Source organism: Neovison vison, chromosome 7, assembly GCF_020171115.1.
Source record: "Neovison vison isolate M4711 chromosome 7, ASM_NN_V1, whole genome shotgun sequence".
Lineage (NCBI taxonomy): Eukaryota > Metazoa > Chordata > Mammalia > Carnivora > Mustelidae > Neogale > Neogale vison.
In genome coordinates, this window is record NC_058097.1 from 198,893,124 (window position 1) to 198,916,183 (window position 23,060).

Sequence of the window (23,060 nt, forward strand, 5' to 3'; positions counted from 1 at the left end):
ACCAGGGTCATCAAAACAGTGGACATTCAAAATGCTAAATATTGATGATACTGATTACAGCCTGTCCTCAGCCATCTTACTCTGGATTGAGTCATCATGTATTATGATCAGAGCCTAAGCTTTCCTTGTGGTTTTCCAGAAGCAGGTGACAATGCAGACATGTTTGAGTGATTAAGACCACAGTATTCAGGGTCAGACTCACCTGGGCTTTGCATTTTGGCTTCGATACTTACTAGCTGTGCAAAGTTGGGTGATTTATTTAAACTCTTTGAACTTATTACCTATTGCCAAATGATTTGAGTTGTTGTGGGTTAAATGAGATGTAAGTATTTGGCAATTATGACTGATGTATAGTTAGTGCTCAAAAACTGGTAATCATATTTCATTCTGGAAAGCCAAAACAAAGTCATAAGTATCCAAAACAATCAAGTATTTATGAAGCACAGAAATAACAAAATTGTTTTCTGCAGTGACATCCACCATGACTCAGGTCCCAAAGCTTTCCAAAAATAGCTTTCCAAAATTGTTATGTGCCAGGCATAGTGCTAGGCAGTATTGCTGATATATACATAAGACATACTCCTGTCCTCCAGAGACTCAGTCTTGTGGGGTAAACAGCCAAGTGAATAATAACTCACTGGGACTGTGCAGGGCCTTAGTTTAGTGGGCATCATTAAAAAAAAAAAAAAGACTATTTTAGGGAGGAAGGGTAGAGGAAGTGGGGAGAGAATCCTCAGCCTCCCTGCTAAGCGGAGAGCTCCACGTGGGGACCCTGAGATCCCAGAACCCTGGGATCATGACCTGAACCAAAATCAAGAGTCAGATGCTTGGGGCTCCTGGGTGGCTCAGTCAGTTAAGCATCTGCCTTCGGCTGAGGTCATGATCTTGGGGTCCTGGGATCAAGCCCAGCATCAGGTTCCCCACTCAGCAGAAAGCCTGCTTCTCCCTCTCCCTCTCCCTGCCACTCCCCCTGCTTGTGCTCACGCTCACTCGCTCTCTCTCCGACAAATGAAAAAATGAAATCTTAAAAAAAAAAAAAAAATGAGTCAGATGCTTAACTGACTGAGCCACCCAGGCAGCCCGACTATTTTCTTTTTATAAACTATGACACCAAGTAAATAGCTCATTCTATACACGGAACAGAAATATATTAAATATTTAATATACAAATATTTAAATGATGCCCAGCTGGGCACCTGGAGTCTTGGGGTCCGTGAGACTAAGTCCTGAGTCAAGTCAGGCTCCGCACTGGGCATGGAGCCTGCTCAAGATTCTCTCCCTCTCCCTTTGCCCCTCCCCTGCCTCTCTCTGAAAAACAAAAAAGAAAGAAAGAAAAGAAAAAATAGTCAATCCAAACTTACAGACTGTTATAAAGTTGGAATATCAGGCCCTCAACATGGAGATAACACACTAAGACTCCAAGACCTACAAGCTCCTTCATTATTGTTCTTGTTAACAGCGTGTCTCTCTGCCTCTTCAAAAGGATACTAGAAAAGATCACTAGAATTTACTATTAAGGAAAGGAAGCAACATATCTAACTATGTATAGCATGCTATCATTTCTGTTAAAAAGAGTAAACGAGGGGGCACCTGGGAGGCTCAGTTGGTTAAGTGTCTGCCTTTGGCTCAAGTCATGATCCCAGGGTCCTGGATCGAGACACATATGGGGGAGGTGGGCTGGTGTCCCTGCTCAGCAGAGTCTGCTTCTCTCTCTTGTTCTCTCTCAAATAATTAAAATCTTTTAAAAATTTTTTAAAAAAAGAGTGAATGGGGATAAAGATTTGTTATATTCACCTTTGCATTAGTCACAAAAAGCTCCTAACGGTACTTACCTATGTGTGCGCAGATGGGGAGACTAGGAGCTGGAGAGGGGTTAATTACAGAAGAAAACTTCAAGGTATATATACACTCATCTATATGTGAATATGTATATACATATATATACACACATATTTATATAAGTATATTTGAAGAAATTTTTTAATTAAAAAATATTTTTTTCTAATAGTTAAGAAAAAGATGGGATAATGAGATGGCCCAGAAGCTGAGGGGGGAAATTAGCTGTGTAAATACCAGTCCATAAGGACAGGGGCAAGGAAGAAGAGGCCCAGCCCAGTGCCTCACCAGTAGAAATTGCTCCACAGAACTGAGAAGTTGCTATGCTCCAGTGAGCACTTTAAAAATCCCATCTGAGCCCTTCCCTACCTGTAAACATTCACTGAATCCCCATTAGCCTTAAAAGGAAGCCTCAAGGGGGACCTGGGTGGCTCTGTGGGTTAAGCTGCTATCTTCAGCTCAGGTCATGATCTCGGGGTCCTGGGATCGAGTCCTGCATCGGGCTCTCTGCTCGGCAGGGAGCCTGCTTCTCTCTCTCTCTCTCTCTGCCTACTTGTGATCTCTCTCACTGTCAAAATCTTTAAAGAAAAAAAAAAGGAAGCCTCAAGCAGCAGCACCTTCTGCCCATGGGTCCTGTCCCCGTGCTTTAATAAAATCACCTTTTTGCACCAAAAAGAAAAAAAAAAAAAAAAGGAAGCCTCAGTTCCTTAGTGCTATATTACTGCTTTTCCACACTCTGGCCCCAAGGCATCTTCCCCATTTTCTCTCCCTCTTGTTAGCCCTTGGCTCTAGCCAACCTGGGCTAACCGCACCCAAAACACCTTACACAGGGTCATGCTACAGATCCTCCAGCCACCACAGATGGCTGTGCAGTCTATGTGTAGGTCTAAGGCAGCCCATGGAGGGGAGGGGCAAGAGGGGATCAAATCTAGGCCAAGTTCTGCTAAACAAGCCAGCATTGATTGAAGTGCATCATGGGTTGGGCTGGGAGAAAGGGGTGCTCTTCTGTGACTGGTCTGCCCAGAAGGAGGTCTTATTGTACACTTGCAAAAAAGCAGCCCCTGGCATTTGCTTCATACCATTCTCCTCTGCCTATAGTGACCTCCTAACATTCCAAACTCCCATCTGACTTCGTGCTCCTTCATAAAACCTCCCCAAGCCACTACAACCTCTCCCTTTAAATTCATACAATTCACTTGCCATCTAAAACAACAACATAGCTTTGTGTTGCTGGGGGTTGTTTTGGTTGTTATAATTTTTATTTTTATGTGAGTATGTTTTAAGCCCCAACTAGCTTGTAAGCTCATTGAAGACAGGACAAACATTTTTTGGATTCCTCCAAATTTCCCAGCAGAGTGTCATTCACCCAGCATGTGACCAGTAAACATTTGTGGAACAAACCATATATACAAATAACCTCTCAAGCAAGAGTCAGTCTCAGGGAAGTTTACTGGTATAGCAAGAGGGAGCAGGAAGGAAAGGTAGCTTCAGGAATTGGACCTAGCACAAGGCCTCTAATGTAAAAAAATCTTAAAAGTATGAAAGGACCACCAAGACAACATCAGTGTCTTGATTTTTAGCTCTTTTCTTTGCTTCTAGTTACCATGAAAACAGCTTTCCTTTCCGAGGAGAGTCTTGAGATCCTAGCAATCGCTGTCAGGGCTAGGGAGCAACACTGTTAATTTCCTTATCCAGCTCCTAATAACATACGTTTTTTAAGCTTTTGCATTTATTAGAATGGGTAGATAACTGGCTTGGTTATCAGATTGGCTTGTATTTCCCTTTGTCATCCAAAGGACAGATTGCTGCATTGTCAATGGATGCTGTAAGTGTCAGAGTAAGATATTTGCCACGAAGTTATTTTGGGAAATGTCTTCTGTGCCTTTTTTTTTTTTTTTCAGAGCCCTGCGATGGCTAGTTTTTTTCCTATCTGAGCTTTATCTGATCTTAAAAACTGTCAAGGGCAGATGTCATCCACTTCCTGTTCTAGAAGATTTCCACTGGTCGGATCGCTTTTTCTCTGGGTTGCTGCCTGGCTCACTACCTCCCCCTTCACTGCATCTCTACAGGTCTGCCAATCTTGGAATTGCCCTTCAGGTCATTGATTGATTGCTGCTTTAGCAATAATAAGGCTTACAATTTTGATTGTGGTCATTTCCAGTTTATGTTCCCCTTTCTAAAAGAATTATGCATATTCAGATATTTTAACCAGGTGTATAGAGAAGACTTTCTATTTCACACTCCAACCAAAAACAAAAAAACAAAAAACAAAAATGAACAAAATTCAGTATAAGCTAGATAGCTGGTTCAACTAAATTCCCTGCTAAGGACTCCATCTAGGCCCTAAATAAAATTCAATTATGTGTATTTTGTGCCATATTCTCAAATTTTAATACCTCATTTACCATCCTCCATAACTGCAGCCAGGATGTGATCTCTTGGCTCTTCTTTTTCTCATTGCTCAGCTATTTTTTCCTTCAAAATATATCTTCTTTACCTGATAGCCTATTTGGAGGAAAGGACAACCTTAAGACCCAAGATGGACCCCTCTTTGGGAACAGAAACAACCTAAGAATATGAAGCAGGTTCTGCGGCTGCATTGCCATGTGACTGGAATGAGTAATAGTTTTTCATTCTGTATAGCATCTTGCTCCACCTACCAAATAGGAAACAGTGCCATCTCTGCCTCAGGGTGATATTACGACACATCCAGAAAAATGCATAAGGCACCCTGCAGAGTGGGCCTATCCACATTGTGGTTTTCACTTTTCATTGGCGTCACAGGCAGAAACGCGACAGACAATAGACATCTGCTCTGGAATTTATGGGAAAGACATACTCCAGGTAGTGGAAGCAAAAGAAACTAATATCGTTAAAACACATAATCCGCCGACCCTAAAACATTCACAAAAGACGTGTAAAGAGACACTAACCTGCAGGGCCCCCTCCCACTTTGGCCGCAATGGTGGGCGGAACTTGGCACTTGGCCACGCCCCTTGCGTCTGGTTCCCGGAGGGGCGCGGCCCTGCCCGGCCTCTCGCGCGGACGCAGCGTGAGGCCAGTTTTGCCCCTCCTTCCCCGCAGGAGCGCGGAGGGACAGTTCTTGCGCTTGCGCCCTGCGTCGCTGGGCGCCTAGGCGCGACCGCCGCCCGCCCGAGAGCCCTTTGTGCGCCTGCGCGCTCGCGCTCCCGCCCTCTCGCTGCGCTCGGCTGAGTCAGTCAGTCTGTTGGAGTCTGTCCTCGGAGCAGCAGGAGCGAAGGGACTTCTGAGAGCCAGCTGCTTGCTTATTTTCTTTCCCCTCCCTCTCTCCCGCCCCGCATCTCTCTTCATCCCTTTCCTGCCCTTGCTCGCGCAGCCATGGCGGAGCCGTCGGCGGCCACTCAATCCCCGTCCGTCTCCTCGTCGTCCTCCGGGGCCGAACCCTCGGCGCCCGGTGGCGGGAGCCCTGGATCCTGCCCCGCCCTGGGGGCGAAGAGCTGCGGCTCCTCTTGTGCGGGTGAGGCGCGCCGGGGGAACCCCGCCCTCGAGGGCGTTGTTTTTGGGGTCGGGGAAGGTAAATCACCCTCGCCTGCCGGAGGCTTCAGCCCCCGGGAACGAGCTTCTGGAAAATGGACTAAGGGGGAGGGGAGCGTAAGGTGGTGCAGGCGGTGAGGAAATAACGGGGTGTGAGGCAAACAGGTTGGGGGCGGGGAGATATTCTAGGGAGTGGGCGTTAAAACCGAGGCAGGGCAGGTGGGGAAAAACACCAGTCCGGGGGAGCCGTCCGCTGAACCGGGGTGATTTAGTGGAGGATTAGAGAGATTGAGAGGATTGGGGCAGGTTGGTTGTGGGAGAAAGCACTAGCTACGATTTTGAAGGGATGATGGTGAAAGGGTTGCATTGCAGGTTTGCAGACAGATGTTGACATAATCGGAAATTCATGGTAGTCTTACAAAAAAAATTTTTTTTCGTTTTCCGTGGGGAGGATCAGGAAGTTTGATGGAAACATTGTAGCCGTTTTCTATACTTCTTTTTTTATCTGCTTATACTGGTTTTTTGTTTTTTGGTGTTTTTGTTTTTGGTTTTTTTTTTGTGTGTGTGGCTAGACTCTAAGTGTCCGCTTTTCTGAGGCTACGAGGTAAGAGGAGGCGTGATGAGAATAGCTCAGGGAAGATTTGGGAGGGGGCAGCTGATGGTCCAAGATGGATCCGTGGCTGCATCTGCAACACAGCCTGCTCTTCACTGGCGCGGCGTGGGGGTGGGGACAAGCAATCAGTTGCTTATATTCCCGAAGATAATAGAGTCATGCCACGCCATCAACACATTTTGATTTCATGCTCTCTCTGGGCTGTTATTGATCGCAGTGTAACAAAAGGGGGTGTTTAGCGCAGAGAGGGGGGAGGGGGAGAAAAATTAGACAAAGCAGGAGCTGATTGAACCCCATTCTCCTATCCGTGTGAAAGACTAGGAGCGAAGCTGCAGGCCGCTTTTAGTTTCCATTGTAAACGCGTTAGCCTGCTGGTGGGAGCTGGCTGGCAAGCTCCAACTCCCCTCGTGCAGAGATCTATCTGCAGTGCAGATGCCTTCTTGAGGGGGAAAAAAAAATGCACCATGAGCAGGTGGTGGTTCTTAAAGGAATTCAGTCTTTGAAGAAAAGAAAAAACCTTTTTGTCAAAGAAGTGGGCCATGAGCCTGGGAGAGTACAGATAATTCTGCCTTGTATTTAGTTACCTTAAAGGATTTTGAGGGATTTTAAAATACTTCACTGTCTCCTTTGCCAGAATCTTAAGTTGATATAAGGAATGTAGAATTTATGATCTTTGCTTTAAATACATTCTCTTAAGTGTTTGGGTTTTGTTTGTTTGTTTGTTTGTTTGAAGTAATCACATCCAAGGTGGGGCTCAAACTCACAACCCCAAGATCAAGAGTTGGATGCTCCACCGACTGAGCCAGTCAGGCACCCCTTTTTCTCTAGGTGTTTTTGAACAGTGGATTTCTACAAAGAAGCTTTGGTACCCTGCTGGATTTTCCACTGTGGTTTTGGCCATTTCAGTAGAAACAGTATCAAAGGAAGCTTCTGCAAGGTCAAGATTAGCTGCCCAGATAAAGGAATGAGGCAGCAAATTTAGAACTCTTGTTCCCTTTAAACCACCAGCGTTTCTCCTCCAAATTTTCATGTTCTGGGCAAAGGTCCAGATGAACAGCAGCTTCCCTATAACTTAGCAACTTGGTGTTTTGGATTTAATCACTTGTCGTTGCTTACCGTTTGGTTGTTGGCCCTTTGGTACACAGCTTTTTGATTCTTCCTGATTATAAGTTTTTGGTTCACCTGCAAAATGGATACTGTGTCTTAAATTCTGACCTATTGCAGATGTGTATTAATATTATTTACAAAGCATTAATACAGTTTTGGTGGGCCTCACTTGTCAGGTCACTACATGAAAACTTTAGCTTAAGATCCTGCAATGTGTAGTTGCCATTCATTGGAGAAGCTCTTCTTCCCTGCAGAACATTTTCTCCATACCTCAGGAAATGTCCTAGGCTTCTGCACTATGAAGATAAGATGAAATCTGTTACTCCACAGTTTAACCTATTTTAAATGGATATTTGAGAATCTACTTGATTGTTTAAAAAATCTGCTAGTAAAAAAAAAAAAAAATCTGCTAGTGTTGATTCAACCTTCAGCTTCACATTCTTTCATCAAGCTCCTCTTGGTTTTAGAGACTTTGAAAAAAGTAAAAGAAGTGGTTGCTTGATGTCCTGTAGGAAAAGCTTTGTCTTGATTAACCTGTCCAGTAAAGCTTTTAGAAATACTAGTTCCTACTAAAGGTCCATAGGTTATATGGCACACTCTGGTCTAGTGCCTCAGGTACTGGCACAGGAGCATTGTAATATGCTTAAGAAGGAAGTCAAGGTCCAGAATTGGCTTTCCAGATTTCTACCTTAGAAGAATATAAAAAAGATCTCAAAGGCAGAAAATGGAGATTAAGGTAAAAGATTTAAATATTTGGTGTACTTTTCAGGAGGAGAATTGCCTCTATTAGACGTCATGTATAGGTACATGTCTGTTGTGTGGACTTTAAAGTTGAATTTTTTTTTTTTAAGATTTTATTTATTTATTTGACAGACAGATCACAAGGAGGCAGAGAATCAGGCAGAGAGAGAGGAGGAAGCAGGCTCCCTGCTGAGCAGAGAGCCTGATGCGGGGCTCGATCCCAGGACCCTGGGATCATGACCTGAGCTGAAGGCAGAGGCTTAACCCACTGAGCCACCCAGGAGCCCCTAAAGTTGAATCTTTATAGCATTCGAAATTCTGTAACTTGCCAGAGACTGTTCTTTATTATTGCTGTGAAAATCATGGTGCCAGAATAAAGCTGCATTTCTTTTATCTATTCATGGAAATTAACTCAAAGCTAGAACAGCTTGGACAATTTTAAGAAAAAAGGTTTTTGTTTTAAATACTTATTTTCCTTACTCATGAAATTTAGTTGTTCTGTGTAGTTTTTATGGCATCATTTCACATTTGTCCTATCAGGGCAATCAAATATGAGTATGTAATTTGCATTTTCCGTCTTAACCCTAGACATGTACTTGTTCAGCACTGACATTAGCTGTATTTTATTCACGTCAGATTTTCAGTGGCAGTATAACATTGGTGATTTGAGCTTCAGAGGCACAAAATTTCAAGCCTAATTCTGTCCTAATAATTGTGCATATTATGAGTCTCTGCAATATGACCTAGGCAAATTTACTTTGTGCCCTAGAATCTGAACTCTTACTAAGTAAAAATACCTAATATTTGATACATCTGTTTGCAGGTTACAAACTGTTTGCACATGCATACAAAATAGCGATTGAATTATAAGCAAGAAATCATAATCTTCATGATGATGTAAGATCTGAGATGAAGTAAGATTTGATAAGACTTCTTTTTAAAACTGAATCTGTTTCGGGTGCCTGGGTGGCTTAGTTGGTTAGGCTACTGCCTTCGGCTCAGGTCATGATCCTGGAGTCCTGGAACGGAGTCCTGCATCAGTCTCTTTGTTCCACAGGGAGTCTGCTTCTCCCTCTGACACTCCCCTTCTCTTGCTCTCTCTCTCAAATAATAAAATCTTTAAAAATAAATAAATAAAAGTAATCTGTTTCAGCTTTTGACCTTTCATATTAATGTCGTAAAGCTGCCACCCCTTTCATTCACCTTGTCTGTTAGAAGGGAAGTGGGAGACAGCCACAGCGTTTTGTAGATAGCTTGACATGACACCAACATGCTTAAGTATTGAAGCGCCTGGCTGGCTCAGTCGAAAAGCACGTGCCTCTTGATCTCAGTGTGGTGAATTCGAGCACTACGTGGGGTGTAGAGATTATTTCATAGCTTTAAAAAATATGTGCTTAAGTATTTTTTGCGGCATTCTGACCATAAGTTTAGTTCTGATGCACTATGAACCTACTGTCACTGGAGGCAAGAGTACAGAAGACAGCAAGAATGGTCATGTCGATATGGTTTACATTTGCCTGTTGAGTTGGGTGAGTTTTTATTCGCCAGGAATAAAAGGTTTCTTTTAAAGCTTTTTTCCTCTTACAGTCACATTCACAAATAATTTAACCACTCTGATGAAACAAACCAGTCTCATACATTTGACAGGTGTACCTTAACCCTAAATTGAAATCTCTAGAGGATTGTTCATTAAATTGCTGGTAAGTGTATCATGTTTTTAATTTTTATGATTTTAGAGATGGTCTGAAAACAAAATAAAATAAATATCATTGCTTTTATTTTGTTCTATGGCAAAGAAATTACATATTTGTCCTAATACAGGACTCACTGTTTTGTTTTGGTGGGGCAAGGTCGATTCCTGTTCATGTTTCAAGCGCTTGTCAATGAAGTTCGGTAGTGAAGGAATTGGTGACATGTCACTGAAGTTAAGGGAAAGTTAAAGTTTCCAGTTTTGTTTGAGATTGTTTGTTGTGTAGAAAAGCACTTCTCTTTAGTATAATCCTGGAATTTATGGTTTTTGTAATTCCAAATGGAATTATAAAGGCTCCAAATAAATGAATAACTATGCATATTGTATGTACTTAGCTTATAGTTTGTGTTTGACTTTATTGTTAATGATGAATTTATAAGTACCTCCTAAAGTGTATAAACTTGTGAAAAATATATAAATTTTGTAATAAAACTTTTCAGATAAAAATTACCAAGTTGGCCTTATGTTCCTATAATTATCTCATTCAGAAGTTGCCCAGGAAACTGATTTAACCTTTTATTCAGTTCACTCATAACAGCTGTTAACTCTAGAATTATTTTTGGTCATTGGGTATGCTAAAGATGTTTTGAAAAATTGTGTATGCCAGGTAATTTTAGCTATAATCAGTTTGGCTTGTGATTGCATTGCTGAAGTCTTCTGCTGCATTTCCATGACGTATATAAGACGTGTTACTCTGTGATGCTGCAATTTCTCAGACAGAATCCCTTTAAATAGGATTTGTGTTTTTATTTTGTTAGGAAGGGGTATGGTATAATTGCCTTGCCAATAGGTAGCCCTCTCATTTTTTTTTAAATTTCAAAGAAATATACTTCCCTGTTTTCTCCAACTGTTTTATTTCTCCCTGTAACCACATTGTCATGACCAGGAGAAGTGTGATCTTTCTGACACGTTCCTCATTGGCTACTTGCCCTTAGGATATATTTAAGGGTATTTGGGGAACATTTTTTAAGCAAAACCAATACGGAGCCCCTTTTGTCTTGTTACCTGAAGGCATTTCAACAGTGAGAAAAAGTGTCTTCATTTTATATAGAAAGTAAAATATTTGATTTTTATGTCTTACATTTATTTGTGTACTGCTTTATGGTTTAAGTTTTGCCCATACATTAACTTAATAAATGTTTGAGCATACAGTAAAGCTTTTTGGAAGATAGGCAAACAAAACAGATCATCTAGATCTCTAGAGGCTGTATTTAATAGGAGAAAGCCTTATGTTATGTTAATCTGTGACTTACGCAGTGATATAAGCCTCATTTTACAGATGAGGAATCAGGCTCAGAGAGATTAAGTTACATGTCTAAAGGTTTGTTGCTCTAACATTGAAGGTAGGATAAAACTAAGGGATTGAGGGCCCAATTCAGTTCTCTTTCAGATGATACACACTGCTTGTCTTTAACATTTGAAACGACATGTGCTAAAAATCATCCAGTCACCCTCTTTACTTCAGTTTCTGGTTGAAGTTAAAAATTTTGATTTTTGGTCCTGTGCTTCCTAAGCCAGCTGCCTTTTTGCTCCACTTGTCTACAGAATCTTCTCTTGTCACCTTCACTAGTTATTTTCCACATTGTTAAATCCGACGGCTCTCAGACCTCATCCTAAGTGCCCTATCAGCAGCTTTTGGTAAAATTGATCACTTGCTTCCTCATTGAAATACCTTTCTCATTGGTCGTCCATGACACCACATATGCTCATTGGCTGCTCCTGTATCCTTTGCTAGTTCTTCTTCTTTTTTTAAATTTAAGACAGAGTTCACATAACCTAAAAAGCACCAGCCACTTTATAAAGTAGCTTTTTGTATATATACAAGGTTGTGCAACGATTGCCGTTGTCTAGTTCCAGAACATTTTCATCCCTCCCAAAAGAAACTCTATACCTGTAGCAATCACTCTCCATTCCTTGGCAACCACTAATCTTTCTGACACTGGATTTTCATAATATTGGTCTTTAATATTGCTAATTCTTTTCTTGTCTCTACTTGTAACATGTAAAGTACTCCAGGACTCAATTCTCAGAACTTTTCTCTTTGCACTGATCTCATTTATGATATCCATCTTGTGGTTTGAAATACCATCTGTAAAGTGGTGACTTCTAAATCTTTATCTTCAGTCTTCATGTCTGATGGACATCTCAAACTTACTGTGTCTAGACCTGAACTCCTGATCTTTCCTTGTATAAATCTGTTCTTCTCACAGTCTTCTGCATCTCAATAAGTGGTCATTTGTCATCCATCTTTTGCCCAAATCAGAAATCTTGAAGTCACCCTTGACTCCTCTCTTCCCTTCATACAATATCAGCAAATCCTACTGATTCTACCTTCAGAATCTATCTAGTGTCTAACCATTTCTCTCCACCTTCATTGTTATCACCCTGGCCCAGGCTGCTATCCTGGCTCTCCTGGATTATTGTGCTTCTTCCTAACTGTTCTTCAGATTTTATCCCTTGCCTCTTTTCAGTCTGCTTTCCGTTCAACAGCTGGTGTAAACCTGCGAAAAAATAAGTCCGATCGTGTCACTTATAGGCAAATGCTCCAGTAGCTTTTGATCACATCAGAGTCAGTGCCACAGTCCTTAGAGGGCTGTTGAAGCTTTATGATATCTGGCCTCAACCTCCCTCTTACTCACCCAGCTTTAAATACTGGCTCCCTTACTCTTTTTCACATCAGGAATACTCCTCTCCCTCAGAGTCTTATTTGCTGTTCTCTCTGCTTAGAATGTTCTTCCCCATATATCCTCAAGCTTTTCTCTCCCTCACCTTTCTTAAAAAGTCTTTGACTACCTTATGTAAATTGCACATAAAAAAATACCTTATAGGCCTCCTCTGCTTTATTTTTCTTACCATCTGTCATATTATTCTTCTGTTTACATATATATGGTATATAATCTGATTTACTTTATTGTCTGTCTTCCACATTAGACACAAGTTCCACCAGAGTAGGGGTTTTTGCTGTTTTATTCACTGCTCTATTTCTAATGTCTGAGCAGGACCTGGTGCAAAGCAGGCTTCGGTATTTTTGAATGAGTAACTAGTCATTTTTGTTCAGCTACTAAAATTATAGGTATTCAGTAAATATGGAATGAATGGAGAAATTCTATACCCAGAAGAACATGCATATAAGCAAAGTATTGCGTAGGCTTTCACAAGGTCCATAGTTCATGGACTACTATGAAGTTGTTCATGGAGCACAGGTTAAGAATGTTTGGTTTTTGAAAATTGGAATACGAGTTGCAAAAACTTAACCCCTGTGGAAATTGACATATCCACGAGAGTATTTATGTAAGCCCATAAACCTATATCTGTAATAAATATATCTTATGTTTAAGATTGGTTTCTTTTATTACTCTCTTTACCTCTGGACTCATGGTACTTTTCACTAATGGCTTTTTTTTTTTCCAATTTATTTTCAGAAAAACAGTATTCATTATTTTTTCACCACACCCAGTGCTCCATGCAAGCCGTGCCCTCTATAATACCCACCACCTGGTACCCCAACCTCCCACCCCCCCCCGCCACTTCAAACCCCTCAGATTGTTTTTCAGAGTCCATAGTCTCTCATGGTTCACCTCCCCTTCCAATTTACCCAAAAGCACATACCCCCCCAATGTCCATAACCCTACCCCCCCTTCTCCCAACCCCCCTCCCCCCAGCAACCCACAATTCACTAATGGCTTTAATCCACAGAAGTTTCTTTTCATAACCACTTGAATGCCAAGTTTTGGAATGTTACGAAGAGACTCCATTTCCAGTAAAGACTCAGTGGTAGGCTAGTCTGATGTGTCAGGATTAGTAAGTTTAGGGGCGCCTGGGTAGTTCAGTGGCTTAAGCCACTGCCTTCGGCTCAGGTAATGATCGCAGGGTCCTAGGATTGAGCCCCACATCAGGCAGTCTGCTCAGCAGGGAACCTGCTTCCCCCATTCCTCTGCCTGCCTCTCTGCCTACTTATGATCTCTCTCTCTCTCAAATAAATAAATCTTTAAAAAAAAAACAAACGGATTGAATAAGTTTGATTTTTTTAATTTTAATTTTTTTACTTTTTTTTTTTTAATAATTGTTGGGTGTCTGGGTTGAGGCACCCCAACATTTGGTTGAGCATCGTACTCTTTTTTTTTTTTTTTAGATTTCATTTATTTATTTATTTGACAGAGATCACAAGTCGGCAGAGAGTCAGGCAGAGAGAGAGAGAGAGAGAGAGGAGGAAGCAGGCTCCCTGCCGAGCAGACTACCTGATGTGGGGCTTGATCCCAGGACCCTGAGATCATGACCTGAACCGAAGGCAGAGGCTTAACCCACTGAGCCATCCAGGTGCCCCTAATTTTTGTTTTACTCCTAACAAAATCTGAAGTTTTGATTCCGTGCATTGATCTTGAACATTATTTGGAAAAGGGTAGACATTTCTAAAAGTACATGTGCTGTTTTAGAAGTTGGGTCATTAAGGGGCTCCTGGGTGGCTCAGTAAGTTGAGCAGTCTGTGGGTGGCTCAGGTCATGATCCCAGGCTGCCGAGGATTGAGCATCTTCAAGCTTCCTGCTCAGCAGGAAACCTGCTTCTCCCTCTCCTCCCCTCTCGTGCTCTCTGTTGCTATCTCTGTCTCTCTCAAATAAATAAAATCTTTAAAAAAAAGAATTTGTGTCATTCAAATACTTGTGACCAATTTCTTATTTACACAGTCCATTTTATTTATTTCTGTTAGACTCTTTTTTTTTTTTTTTAAGATTTTATTTATTTGAGAGAGAGCATGAGAGGTGGGGAGGGTCAGAGAGAGAAGCAGACTCCCTGCAGAGCAGGGAGACCCATGTGGGACTTGATCCTGGGACTCCAGGATCATGACCTGAGCCGAAAGCAGTCACTTAACCAGCTGAGCCACGCAGGTTCCCCTCCGTTAGACTTTCTAATTGTGTTTCTTTTGCACCAAGAATTCTGCTTGTTCTTCCTCTTGGACTGCATACACATTTACTCCATAAATGTACAAAGAAAGCCTTTCAACTTTAGGATTCACAAGAGTTAAAGTGGAAAGTGCTTAGTGACTTGCATCTAGAGAACACAGTGTGGAAGGACAGTGGAGCAGTACTACCTGGAGAAACCAGGCAAACTATCTCAGCCAGGGGATCAAGGTTAACATCTTCAGTGATAAGTCATATTGATAGCATGTACCCTTGATCTGTTATGACAAGGATGGCTCTTTATCTAAGTCATAATCTTCTCTAAAACTCCATTCTAACCATGAGACAAACTCAAATTGAGGGACATTCTGACCAGTATTCCCCGTATATCTGATTAATACTCCTCAAAACTATCAAGATCACTAAAAGCAAGGAAAGTCTAAGAAATTGTCATAGTCCAAAAGAGGCTAAGGAGACATAGTGACAAAAACGAGGTATGGTATCCTGAATGGGATTTGGGGGCAAAAAAAGGGCATTAGGGAAAATTAATGAAATAAACTATGGAGTTTACTTATTAGTGATGTGTCAGTGTTGGTTAAATATGACAAATGTACTGCTGTATTAGTGTAATTTGTTAACAGTGGGAGAAACAGTGCTTTATGTAAAGTAACACTCTACTACATCTGGGCCTTTTCCTTAAATCTGAAATTATTCTAAAAGTAAAATCTTCATTATTTTTTAAAGAAAGCCTTAATCATTAAATCAGAACTGCTTTGGACAGGACACCTGGGTGGCTCAGTTGGTTGAGCTGCTGCCTTCGGCTCAGGTCATAATCCTGGCGTCCTGGGATCGGGTCCTATATCGGGCTCCTTGCTCAGTGGGAGCCTGCTTCTCCGTCTGCCTCTGCCTGCCACTCTGTCTGCCTGTGCTCACTCTGACAAATAAATAAAATCTTTTAAAAAAGAAAAAAAAACTGCTTTGGATAAGGCAAGGAGGTCCACTTTCATCACTAATGTTCAGTAATACAGTGGAGGTCCTAACAAAAATATAAAGGAAGAAAATATATATAGATAAAGGAAAAAATGGTATAAAGTTTGGGGGGAAGAGTTGGTCTGCCTATCCCTGCAATTCTGGTAGGACAGGGGTATGAATTGGCTCAGTGAAGCAGCTTCTACGGAAATGATGAGTTGCCATCAGGAATTGTGGTCTTGAGAGAGTGGAAATACCCTTTTCAGAGAGCCTAGGTCTATAGACAAACGAAAACTGTAACCAAAATCTTAGTTTTTTGGGTTGTTTTTTTTTTGTTTGTTTGTATTCTTTTGAGAGTAAGCAAGGGAGAGCACAAGAGGCAGGGTTGAGCAGAGGGAGAGGAAGAAGCAGGCTGCCTGCTGAGCCAGGAGTTAGATGGGTCTCCATCCCAGGACCATGACTTGAGTCAAGGCAGATACTTAACTGACTAAGCCACCCAGTGGCCCCATGACAAAAATCTTTTAAAGGTAGAAAGAAAAGATGTTTGAAGGAGCTAATGAATTTCTAATTTTCATTGTATTAATCTTAGATAAAATTTCAGATACTACTTTTCCTTATGTATTGGAAGATGCTTTAATAATCTGTGGAAACTAACAAAAAGGCAGACATTTTGAGGTTAAATATGGAAGTCGTTCATTGTATGAAATTGTTCCTAAAAGTCACCTTGCTGCTTTTCTAAAAATACAGTTTGTGTTCTGTTGGTGTTAAAGGGTAGTTTTCACCAAAATGAACAGTTCATTGGAACAATGTTTTTACTGGGGGTTAGAAAACTCAAACAGATTTATTTGGTTTATTTTCCCCCCATCTCAGTCAAAACTGGAGTCTTGTGTCCAGTCCAACACACCTCTCTTTCTCTCCCCCTAACAATATCTAGCACAGGCTTGACCCAAATTTGAAAACCTACACCAGTGTGCCATTTGGTCTTTTTCCTCCAGTTTTCCACTTCTTACCCACTCCATATGCTGCTGGAGAGAAGGGTTAAGAGGTAAGAGGACAAGGTCTTATCTTAGGTCTGATGGAGTTTTAAAATATAAACTAGTAAATTTTTAGGTCAGTAGCATATGCATGTCAGATCAGCAATATCAGGACAGGTGATGTGACTGGTGGATAGGATGATAGAGAAAGAAAGCCACAGATTTTCAAGAAAAGTGCAGGTTTAAGTACTGATAAAAGCTTCAGGTTTTTGTGTGTGAGTGTTTTTTTTAAATCTTAAATGAGTTTTGTAAGGATTTCATTTAATATGTATATAAATATTTAGGTTAGTGTCTATCACAGATATTCAGGACTCAGTAAATGGAAGGACCTGTTTTCAAAGAGGCAGGATTTTGGGGCGTAGTTTTGACAGTTTGTTGCAGATTGAAGTCTTAGTGCAATTTGAAAATCTAGTGGTGTGAACACTGAAAAGATAATTTACTCAAGTTTTATTGAAAGATCTGGTAAGAGATCCCATTTTAGGTGTCCTTTTTCTTCTCTAAGGTTGCTAATATGTTCCTTGAAGAAGGGAATAGATACGTGTTAGGGATTTATCTTTTTTTTTTTTTTTTAAGATTTTGTTTGTTTATTTGACAGCATGAGCACAAGCAGGGGGAGCAGGAGAAGGAGAAGCAGGTTCCCTGCTGAGCAAGGGACTGATGTGGTACTCGATCCCAGGATCCTGGGATCATGACCCAAGCTGAAAGCAAAGGCTTAACTGACTGAGCCACCCAGGTGTCCCAGGAATTTATAATTCTTCTTTTTTTTTTTTTTAATTTTTATTTTATCTATTTATTTATTTAGTTATTTATTTATTTAACAGAGAGATCACAAGTAGACAGAGGTAGGCAGAGGGGGCGGGGGAGGAGGGTCCCTGCTGAGTAGAGAGCTCTATGCAGGGCTTGATCCCAGGACTCTGCAATCATGACCTGAGCTGAAGGCAGAGGCTTAACCCACTGAATCACCCAGGCAACCCAGAATTTATAATTCTTGAAAAATGTATGTCCATAGCAAAATCAGGAAAATTAAAAATACAAAGAAAATTAAAAATCCGTGTGTAGTACCACCCAGTTAACATTTTCGTGTCTATCCTTTCATTTGTAACAAACTGATAAACTTCTTTGAAACAAGAATATGTGTTCATTCTTTTCAAAATCTCAAACACAGAAGAAAATTATTTTTTAAAATTTTCATAATCACTCTACTCAGTGAATATCATTTGCTTTTTTTTCTTACATGAATTTGTATTTTTTACCAAAATGGGGTCATGTTGTTGAAATTTTTCAGTGTTCTTTATTCAGTGTGCTATCAACATCATTTAGTGTCCATAAATTCCTATCTACAGCAGTTTTTTTTTTTTTAAAGATTTTATTTATTTATTTATTTGACAGAGAGAGAGAGAGATCACAAGTAGGCAGAGAGGCAGGCAGAGAGAGAGAGAGAGAGAGAGAGGAAAGCAGGCTCCCCGCTCAGCGGAGAGCCCGATGCGGGACTCGATCCCAGGACCCTGGGATCATGACCTGAGCCGAAGGCAGCGGCTTAACCCACTGAGCCACCCAGGCGCTCCTCTACAGCAGTTTTTAATGAATGGTGTACCATTGTATATGAAATTTATTTAACCAGTCTCTAATAGACCTTTTACTAAGTCTACTAAACAAATAAAAAACTGATGCCAAGATTATACAGTAGCTTTTCAATTAAGTCTAGGGCTCTACCTGCTGCTATCGTTCTTTTTAAAACACATGTGATATTGTCAGTCCCTTACCTTAAAATTCTCAGTGATTCCTCATCCCATATAGGATATAACCCAAATTTCATAACATGACATTTAGAGTCATTTAGAAGTTGGCCAGTTATTCCTTCTTTCCAGAATGCCTTCCTCTGCCATGGTCCCTTGACCGTGAAGACCAAGTTTACCATCTTTTCTGCAGTGTACCCTAGTGACCTGACTCCACAGCAGTCCCACAACTCAGCAGTTTTACTGGTTTGTATTTCTCTTTCAGTTACTTGTGGGCTTAGGTGTCATCTTGGTATTCCAGTGCCGATACAATGCCTGGACCCGCTAATGGTTACTGTTGTTACTGAATGATAATGTTTGATTTAAGTAATAGCATATGAGAGGGAACACAAGCAGTGGGAGGGGGAGAAGCAGGCCTCCTGCTGAGCAGGAAGCCCTGTGCGGGGCATGATTCTGGGACCCCAGGACCATGACCCCAGTCAAAGGCAGTTGCTTAATGACTGAGCCACCCAGGCGCCCCAAGATTACCATTCTTGAGATTAGTTTCCTATGGCATAAATACGGAATATGAATACAGTATGGTTTTGTAAGTTAGAAGATCTCATGCAATATATTCAGAAACTGTCACTGGTTATCCGTGTTTTGTATTAGAATAGATGCTATGTATAAGAATTTTTATGTTGAAATTTTCCATTATGAGGGGGTGTTTGGTGGAGGTGGATAGTCAAGTTCGTAGGATCCTTTTTGGCTGTGGGCTAAACTTATTAGCATTTTTTTTTTTTAGGTTTATTCAGACTTAAACTCATCATCTGGGAGAAATTTAATGTTGAAGTAAATATAGGGATGAACCCATCCGGAAACACTGAAGAAACAGAGAAACACTTGCTTTAGAAAAGGAAAGGAGATGGGGCACCTGGCTGGTTCAGAGTATGCGACCCTTGATCTCAGGAGGAGAGATTGAGCCCCACGTTGGGGGTAGAGATTACTAAAAGCAAACAGGAAGAATGTTTTTTCATTTGTGGTGGTAAATGAGATGCTTCAGCTTAATATAATTAAAAAGCAATGAATTTTGAAATTCTGGTCCTGAGTTACTGAATTGTGCCTGTGCTCCACTAAGCCCTCCATTGCTGTTCCTGTGCTCCGTGTTTATTCACGAAATAAATTCGTACTTATTGATGCAAGTTATAGCCCAGTCCTTTAAAGTAATCAACCTCCCTATTTTGAATATTTGTGAAAGCATTTATAATTGCAAGGAAAAAGGAGTAAAGGCCAGTATATTTAGGGACACTTTGTTGGGGGGCTGCTTTTCACATTCTATTTTTATTAATTTTTTTCCATTTTTGATGAAAAGATAATGTATATGCTTTGTAATGTATACGGCCAAAGGTCGTAGTGAAAAGCAGATCTCCCCCACTTCAGACCTCAAAGTCCCTCTTGCTAGCAACCAAGGGGGCACTTCTATGCTTTGCTTTTTAATTTCTTCAACTATATCAACATACATAGCTGTTCTTTACTCTTTTTCGTAGCAGCTTTTCATAGCGTACTTTTTCAAACAATATTCCTTTGTTTGGATGTAACTAGTCTCCTATTGGTGGTCACTTAGAGTATTCCTAATACTTGTAACCAGTGCTCTTACGAATATTCTAATATACATGTGTTTGATTTCTGTGCTAATATTGTAGGTTAAATTCCTCGAGGTGTAACCGGCCAGATTAAAAGGGTGACTATTACTGGTGGGGACAGTACATGCATTTATAATTTTGATAAATGTTGCCAAATTGAGAGGAGTATAATTTTAGAAGGTGGACTATTTCTCATGCAGTCCTATTTTCCTAGTGGATTATCTGTGACTTTTTTTTTTTTTTAGTATTCAGGGTCTACTTTGCATATTTGCCAAGTATATACTTTTAAATGCTTGTATTAGTGACTAACTCTTCAAAATGCAGTTGAGAATGGTTAAAAGCAAATATCCGTTAGTACTCAGGTACCTCTTTTTTCTTTCCCACAAAGAGTCAAAGAGTTGCAGGAATAGTGTCATCTTTCTTGAGGTTATACTTGTTTAAAAATGCTAGAGGTTCCTCTTTTTTCTTTAAAGGTGAGAATATATGACTAAAACATTTGAATTGATTAACTTATAGAAATGCATCTTGAAAATGAAATGAGGTTTTGCTGCCAGGTGAGTGAAAACAGTAAATGGAAATAAAGATTTGAGTTTTCCCCTCTTGTTTAAACCCAATGAAATTATAATGCTTGGCTCCCCCCCCCCAAAAAAAAAAAAGTTGGAGGGTTAAAGTTAAAATTCCTGTGTGAGGTTGTCAAATTCTCACGCTCTATATTTTCTTTCAGATTCCTTTGTTTCTTCCTCTTCCTCTCAGCCTGTATCTCTATTTCCGACCTCACAAGGCAAGTCTGTCATTTTTTTGTGTGCATTAATAAAAGAAAAATGTTGAGAAAGAGGCTGTACCTGGGGACATGAGGCACAAGTTTCCTATTGCTCCCAAATCCCTTGAGATACAAACTACAAGGCAGACCTTCATATTTAGTAGTTTGCATTGGATTTCCTATAAACGTTAATAAAATAGGGTAAGACTAGTTAGGTGAACCCTTTAAAGGACATAAACCTTAGGTATAGTTTTAAGCATTTCTTAAAAATTATAAACTCACCCACAGAATTTATAGCAGACAGAATTATAGCTCATAAAACAACCCACTGTAGGATGCATTTAACCTACTGATTTGCAGTTATGTAACTGGTTTGGAGTGGTAGTGGATTTGGGGGGAAAAAAAAACCAGTATTAAAGTGTGCTTCCACTGAACTACCAATACACTAACTGAGCTGGAGTACTTTAGTGTGAATTTATCTGAGATTTGTCCCAAGAGCTAGGCTGGTTCCAAATTGCCTGGGAACACTGAACAAGTCAGTTGACTTTTTGGCAAGCAAGGCTTGTTTTCCTAGAGATTAAGCTGTAGCTTTGTGAGGTTGTTTGTTTAATCTGATGGCCAGTGAAAAAGGGAATCAAGTGTGATAGCTATATGTTTGTTGGGGTAGCAACTACCAAGAATCTGCAAGAGAGCACTGTGCTCTGTTACACTAATAATAAAGCAATTTCATTTGTGTGGTTGTAGTCAACCTAAAATATAGGTCAGTGGGAAATGCTTATTTTTAAAAAAGGTAATTAAACTCACTAGATAGGTCTGAAAAGCCCTGTGCAAACAGATTATTGTCCCAGCTGGAATTCTCTAGATGTAAAGTCTGGATCCTGGTTTGATAGGAAGGCTTTGACCTTCTAAGAATGAAAACGAAATGGGATAAAGTGAATGTAGTATATTTTTTATGAAACATGGTAGATAATTTGTTGCTTTTAAATCAGGCTGATAATATTAGGTTCTCCGGCCCCTTTGTAATGTATCTCATTGTATGAATTTGGGTAACTTGTGGGTCAAATCATGACCTTTGAAATTAAGTGTTTACATTAAAAGTAGATATTTTGTGAATATTAGAAAAATAACTCAAACCTCCAAAGTGACTGGACATCTGAAATCCAACCAGATTGATTTTAAGAGTTTTTTTTCCTTATGAGTAATTTAATAATTTAGGCAAGTGGGTATTATATTCCAGTTTATCTGGAAGATAAACTGGTAAAAATATCATAACGTTAACAAATGATTACATTTTCTCTATTGTAAATATTTCAGATCTTTTAAAATACATTCTTCATGGTTATAACCTTCAGCCATTTTTTTCATACAGAAAGGGGATAATTGATATCCTAAATAGTGTAATAATGCAAGCCAAGTACAACATACCTAATGTATGGAATGTTGACAAGATAAGTGTCATAGCTTAAAAAATTATACACACATTCAAGTAGAATAGAGGTAAATAAAAAGGATTTTGCTAATGAAAAACTAACATTTAAGTAGGCTTCAGTGTCACAGTGAATATGAAAGTTTGTAAAGGAAAATAGATTTGCCATTTTTCCTTTTTGCTTAAAAAGTTATTTTGAGCAGTGCAGATTCAGGATAATGTTATTGTTAAATGAGTATTATAAAGAGGCAGTTAAAAAAGCCATATCCCTGAAGGTGTTCCAGTCTAGCCATTATTACCACTAGCATTTTTCTCCTGCAAAAAAAACACGTAATGGAAAAGTGACCCAGTAGGTGCTCTGCTTTGCTGGCAGGTCTAGAGATCAGCCTGTTGTTTGAGGAAACACCTTGGCAAATGATTAGGTGCATTCCAGAGTAGCCAAGAATGGTAGCTTCTAGTGTGCCTTATAAAAATAAGGAAAGAGGATGTTGGTGTCCTTGTTTCACTGGATTAAAACCCTTGGGGAGATAGCTGGGACCAGTTTGGCCCAATGCAGAGCTTTCAGAGTGGCTGCTGCCACCAAGAGGAACCTTGAGTCCATCACTGGCATTAACCCAACTAACTCATCTGTCTCTGGCTTCCATAACTCTCAGGCACTTACCTTGCCTTGGAGACTGGTGTCTTGCTTTTAGATCTCTAAGCCATAGTAACAATTTTTTTAAAAATAAGATTATTTATTTAATTATTTATTTGACAGAGATCACAAGTAGGCAGGGAGGCAGGCAGAAAGAGAGAGGAGGAAGCAGGCTGGCTCCCCGCTGAGCAGAGAGCCCGATGTGGGGCTCCATCCCAGGACCCTGGGATCATGACCTGAGCCGAAGGCAGAACTTCAACCCACTGAGTCACCCAGGTGCCCCCATAGTAACAATTATTAAGTATGACATTTTCATGTTTGAGAATGACCTCTTCGATCCTGAAATAGTTGTTGTTGGCCTCCAGGGAGATGAATGTACAAAAAACTGCCACTAATTTGTGGGCTGGATAAAGGAAGGGCAGTT

General features: G+C 40.4%; 1 protein-coding gene across 2 annotated transcripts in view; it reads left to right on the plus strand.

Annotated features, from left to right (window-relative positions):
- The first annotated feature begins 5,031 nt into the window (after positions 1-5,031).
- Positions 5,032-23,060, plus strand: part of RTN3 (reticulon 3) — a 67,681-nt gene continuing 49,652 nt past the window's right edge. Inside the window, exons 1-2 of one of the 2 annotated variants that reach the window (XM_044259529.1) lie at positions 5,032-5,332; positions 20,541-20,597. In XM_044259529.1, coding sequence (XP_044115464.1) covers positions 5,194-5,332; positions 20,541-20,597 — 196 coding nt within the window. In that variant the 5' untranslated portion in view covers positions 5,032-5,193. The remainder of the gene's footprint in view (positions 5,333-20,540; positions 20,598-23,060) is intronic. The other variant, XM_044259530.1, reaches the window with a different exon arrangement.